Source organism: Oncorhynchus clarkii, chromosome 30 (genome assembly GCF_045791955.1).
Source record: "Oncorhynchus clarkii lewisi isolate Uvic-CL-2024 chromosome 30, UVic_Ocla_1.0, whole genome shotgun sequence".
Taxonomy (NCBI): Eukaryota; Metazoa; Chordata; class Actinopteri; order Salmoniformes; family Salmonidae; genus Oncorhynchus; species Oncorhynchus clarkii.
In genome coordinates this window covers 14,670,543-14,676,542 of record NC_092176.1, presented here as the reverse complement: position 1 = coordinate 14,676,542, position 6,000 = coordinate 14,670,543, and the positions used below count along the sequence as shown (strand labels likewise).

The following is a 6,000-nucleotide window of genomic DNA, read 5'->3' as shown; positions in this document are numbered from 1 at the left end:
AGAGAGAGAGAGAGAGAGAGAGAAGAGCGGGACAGAGAGAGAGAGAGAAGAGTGGGACAGAGAGAGAGAGAGCGAGAGGAGAGTGGGACAGAGAGAGAGAGAGGGGAGAGAGAGAGAGAGAGAGAGAGAGAGAGAGAGAAGAGCGGAACAGAGAGAGAGAGAGAGAGAAGAGCGGGACAGAGAGAGAGAGAGAGAGGAGAGCGGGACAGAGAGAGAGAGAGAGAGAGAGAAGAGTGGAACAGAGAGAGAGAGAGAGAAGAGCGGGACAGAGAGAGAGAGAGAGAGAGAGAGAGGTGAGCGGGACAGAGAGAGAGAGAGAGAGAGAGAGAGAGCGGAACAGAGAGAGAGAGAGAGAGAGAAGAGCGGGACAGAGAGAGAGAGAGAGAGAGAGAGAGAAGAGCGGGACAGAGAGAGAGAGAGAGAGAGCGGAACAGAGAGAGAGAGAGAGAGAGAAGAGCGGGACAGAGAGAGAGAGAGAGAGAGAGAGAGAAGAGCGGGACAGAGAGAGAGAGGAGAGCGAGACAGAGAGAGAAGAGCGGGACAGAGAGAGAGAGAGAAGAGCGGGACAGAGAGAGAGAGGAGAGCGGGACAGAGAGAGAGAGGAGAGCGGGACAGAGAGAGAGAGAGCGGGACAGAGAGAGAGGAGAGCGGGACAGAGAGAGAGAGAAGAGCAGGACAGAGAGAGAGAGAGAAGCGGGACAGAGAGACAGAGAGAGAGAGAGAAGAGCGGGACAGAGAGAGAGAGAGAGAGAAGAGCGGGACAGAGAGAGAGAGAGAGAGAAGAGCGGGACAGAGAGAGAGAGAAGAGCGGGACAGAGAGAGAGAGAAGAGCGGGACAGAGAGAGAGAGAGGAGAGCGGGACAGAGAGAGAGAGAGGAGAGCGGGACAGAGAGAGAGAGAGGAGAGCGGGACAGAGAGAGAGAGAGGAGAGTGGGACAGAGAGAGAGAGAGGAGAGTGGGACAGAGAGAGAGAGAGAAGAGCGGGACAGAGAGAGAGAAGAGCGGGACAGAGAGAGAGAGAAGAGCGGGACAGAGAGAGAGAGAAGAGCGGGACAGAGAGAGAAAGAGAGAGAGAAGAGCGGGACAGAGAGAGAGAGAGAGAAGAGTGGGACAGAGAGAGAGAGAGCGAGAGGAGAGTGGGACAGAGAGAGAGGAGGGGCAGGACAGAGAGAGAGAGAGAGAGAGAGAGAGAGAGAGAGAGAGAAGAGCGGAACAGAGAGAGAGAGAGAGAGAAGAGCGGGACAGAGAGAGAGAGAGAGAGGAGAGCGGGACAGAGAGAGAGAGAGAGAGAGAGAAGAGTGGAACAGAGAGAGAGAGAGAGAAGAGCGGGACAGAGAGAGAGAGAGAGAGAGAGAGGTGAGCGGGACAGAGAGAGAGAGAGAGAGAGAGAGCGGAACAGAGAGAGAGAGAGAGAGAGAAGAGCGGGACAGAGAGAGAGAGAGAGAGAGAGAGCGGAACAGAGAGAGAGAGAGAGAGAGAAGAGCGGGACAGAGAGAGAGAGAGAGAGAGAGAGAGAGAGAAGAGCGGGACAGAGAGAGAGAGGAGAGCGAGACAGAGAGAGAAGAGCGGGACAGAGAGAGAGAGAGAAGAGCGGGACAGAGAGAGAGAGGAGAGCGGGACAGAGAGAGAGAGGAGAGCGGGACAGAGAGAGAGAGAGCGGGAAAGAGAGAGAGGAGAGCGGGACAGAGAGAGAGAGAAGAGCAGGACAGAGAGAGAGAGAGAAGCGGGACAGAGAGACAGAGAGAGAGAGAGAAGAGCGGGACAGAGAGAGAGAGAGAGAGAAGAGCGGGACAGAGAGAGAGAGAGAGAGAAGAGCGGGACAGAGAGAGAGAGAAGAGCGGGACAGAGAGAGAGAGAAGAGCGGGACAGAGAGAGAGAGAGGAGAGCGGGACAGAGAGAGAGAGAGGAGAGCGGGACAGAGAGAGAGAGAAGAGCGGGACAGAGAGAGAGAGAGGAGAGCGGGACAGAGAGAGAGAGAGGAGAGCGGGACAGAGAGAGAGAGAGGAGAGCGGGACAGAGAGAGAGAGAGGAGAGTGGGACAGAGAGAGAGAGAGGAGAGTGGGACAGAGAGAGAGAGAGAAGAGCGGGACAGAGAGAGAGAAGAGCGGGACAGAGAGAGAGAGAAGAGCGGGACAGAGAGAGAGAGAAGAGCGGGACAGAGAGAGAGAGAAGAGCGGGACAGAGAGAGAGAGAGAGAGAGAGAGAGAGAGAGAGAGAGAGAGAGAGAGAGAGAGAGAGAGAGAGAGAGAGAGAGAGAAGAGCGGGACAGAGAGAGAGAGGATAGCGGGACAGAGAGAGAGAGAGAGAGAGAGAGCCCCAGCATTATCCATCCTGTTGAAATACTGTATATGCTTTAAAATGTCATGGAAAGGCGAGCACAAAGGGAGAAAAGCTCCTCTTTAAAACGCCTTCCAGAGTAGTCAGAGTGGATTACTCTCAGCACTAGCTGCTTTCTGGCTTGTCCTTTCTTTTTTTCCTGACCCTTTGTATAGAGCCAAGGCCATGTAGCCCAGAAGGCACACTGACATTTCTGCTACTTTCTGAGAAACGGTCCTTGTGGTGCAGAGGTAGGAGAGAGGCAGCAGAGGAGAGGCAGAGAGCAGCACATGGGAGCAGAGGGCTTGTGTAACACACAGCTGACCCCCTGTGAACAACTATGACATCTACATAACCTGAACTGTACATCACTCAAAAGCCTGAAAACACCTACCCATTCAATATATATATTTCTTTTCACTATTGTATGCATTGTAGAATAATAGTGAAGACATCAAAACTATGAAATAACACATATGGAATCATGTAGTAACCAAAAAAAAAAGTGTTAAATATATTTTATATTTCAGATTCTTCAAAGTACCCACCCTTTGCCATGATGACAGCTTTGCACACTCTTGGCATTCTCTCAACCAACTTCACGAGGTAGTCACCTGGAATGCATTTCAATTAATAGGTGTCCCTTGTTGAAAGTACATTTGTGGAATTTCTATCCATTTAATGCGTTTGAGCCAATCAGTTGTGTTGTGACAAGGTAGGGTTGGTATACAGAAGAGAGCCCTATTTGGTAAAAGAACAGGTCCATATTATGGCAAGATCAGCTCAAATAAGCAAAGAGAAACGACAGTCCATCATTACTTTAAGACATGAAGGTCAGTCAATCCGGAAAATGTCAATAACTTTGAATGTTTCTTCAAATGCAGTCAAAAAAACATCAAGCACTATGATGAAACTGGCTCTCATGAGGTCCGCCACAGGAATGGAAGACCCAGAGTTACCTCTGCTGCAGAGGATAAGTTCATTAGTTACCAGTCTCAGAAATTGCAGCACAAATTAATGCTTCAGAGTTCAAGTAACAGACATCTCAACATCAACTGTTCAGAGGAGACTGCGTGAATCAGGCCTTCATGGCCAAATTGCTACAAAGAAACCACTAGTAAAGGACACCAATAATAAAAAGAGACTTGCTTGGGCCAAGAAACACAAACAATGGACATTAGACCAGTGGAAATCTGTCCTTTGGTCTGATGAGTCTAAATTTGAGGTTATTGGTTCCAACCGCCGTTTCTTTGTGAGACGCAGACTAGGTGAACGGATGATCTCCACATGTGTGGTTCCTGCCGTGAAGCATGGAGGAGGAGGTATGATGGTGCTTTTCTGGTGACACTGTCGTGATTTATTTAGAATTCAAGGCACACTTATCCAGCATGGCTACCACAGCATTCTGCAGTGATACGCTATCCCATCTGGTTTGCGCTTAGTGGGACTATCATTTGTTTTTCAACAGGACAATAACCCAACACACCTCCAGGCTGTGTAAGGGCTATTTGACCAAGAAGGAGAGTGATGGAGTGCTGCATCAGATGACCTGGCCTCCATAATCACCCGACCTCAACCCAATTGAGATGGTTTGGGATGGGTTGGACCGCAGAGTGAAGGAAAAGCAGCCAACAAGTGCTCAGCATATGTGGGAACTCCTTGGTTGAGAGAATGCCAAGAGTGTGCAAAGCTGTCATCAAGGCAAAGGGTGGATACTTTTAAACAATCAAAATATATTTTATATTTGAGATTCTTCGCACTTTGTTGGTTACTACATGATTACATATGTGTTATTTCATAGTTTTGATGTCTTCACTATTATTCTACAATACAGAAAATAGTAAAAATAAAGAAAAACCCTTAAATTCGAAGCTGTGTCCAAACTTTTGACTGGTACTGTACATCTGTGCCGACATAGTAAATGTATTCTTGGGGCCTGGCTATGTAAATGTATCTCTATAATGTATTTCTTCTAGAATAATGTGTGTGGATATTGTCATCTGTGGAAGGAGCAGTGTAAACAGGAATGCATTAATACTGTACAACCTAGCATTATCAGAATGATGTTCAATGGATTTATTTTTGTAACGCTACACATGCAAATACAATTAATGCAAGTCTATTTGTCCATTTCTATAATCACCTCTAGAATGCCAGCAGTGTGACAAACACCACAGTCTCTCTCTCTCTCTCTCTCTCTCTCTCTCTCTCTCTCAGAAATCAATTGGACTGAGAGTGAGAGCCAGAGGTACTGTATTTTTAGAGCACTTACCAAGGTCTGACATGTTTGATTATTTTTCTTCACTGCCTCGTCAAGATCTTCACACTCCTCCCTTTTCCTGCTGCTCTCAGTCTCCTGAGAAAAAGAAAAGACTAACTGTGGATGGCTTCTCTGCTTTGGCAGGGACAATGACTTAAATGTTGTCATGCCACAGTATGACAACACAGTGTCCTGGGAGAGAACACGGTCTGACAATGAGACTTGTCAGTGGGGGACAGACCATTTTATTTATTCAGTGCTGTCTCAGCGTGTGTGCGTGTGTGTGTGTGTGTGTGTGTGTGTGCGAGGGTGGGCTAGAGAGATAAGAGGGCGAAAGACTCCAACTCTTTTCTTCTTCATTGCGATCCCAATGCCACTATAAAAAGGTGTCAACCACCTGCCTCTCAATTCTGGGAGCCTCAATGTTCAGCATAAAGCGCAGTTCCGATTGAAGAGAAAAACGTTAAAAAGCCCTTCACTTTTTCACTTGTAAAAAGCCTCTGTGGATCTGTGGATTACAATAAACATAGAAATTAAAACCCAATGACCCATATCCTGTCCTCATTTTCAGTGACCAATACAGAGCTGTTATTTTACACTCCAGAGAGAGGGCTGGGTTATAATAACATGCTGTCTTTAGAGTCACTCCTATAAAACACAAGCTCAGAGCCTCCTTTCCCAGCAGCCCCTCTGCCACCAGGCCAGGCTGCTGATACTCCTTCCCTACATGTAATGAGATGCGTTTCCCATCCAAGCCTCTGGTTTTCACAACACCCATCTATCGATTAGCTGTTTAACTGAGTTGTCAATTGAATAGGTCGTCTTCCAGGGAATACGCAGTTCGAGAAAATAGGTGGGATGAAAGCCAGCCTCCCATAAGTGGTCCCAGGATCCACAGATATAGATGTATAATGACAGAGACAATGGGATGAATTCTCAGGTGGACTGCCTGGTACAATATAACATTTTAATTTCAGCATTGAAAGGTTTTACTGGGTCCAGGTGTCACCTCAATCTAAGTCCCCATAAAACAAATGAGGAGACCTTGAAAGCTCTGTGTGGTGTTATTTCTAGCTGCAGATTTAATCAGTTACCATTTCAATGTCTTTATCCACGATGAATTGACACATGTTATAGGAACCTATCAAAACACATGTCCTAACTGTGAACAGCAACTGGCCTGTGTCAATATTGTTTCCTTCTGGTCTTCAGTAGATTTTGGGCTCCCGAGTGGCGCAGCGTTTTAAGGCACTGCATCTCAGTGCTGGAGGTGTCACTATAGACCCTGGTTCGATTCCAGGCTGTATCACAACCGGCCGTGATTGGGACTCCCATAGGGCGGTGCACAATTGGCCCAGCATGTCCGGGTTAGGCTTTGGGCGGCGTAGGCCGTCATTGTAAATACGAATTCTTAACTGACTTGC

General features: G+C 47.7%; 1 protein-coding gene across 1 annotated transcript in view; it reads right to left on the bottom strand.

The window, feature by feature from the left end:
• The window catches only part of LOC139389489 (peripheral-type benzodiazepine receptor-associated protein 1-like), an 87,457-nt gene that overhangs the window by 35,093 nt on the left and 46,364 nt on the right, over positions 1-6,000 (bottom strand). The window contains exon 3 of the mRNA XM_071136318.1: positions 4,589-4,672. Within this exon, the coding sequence (XP_070992419.1) occupies positions 4,589-4,672 (84 nt within the window). The remainder of the gene's footprint in view (positions 1-4,588; positions 4,673-6,000) is intronic.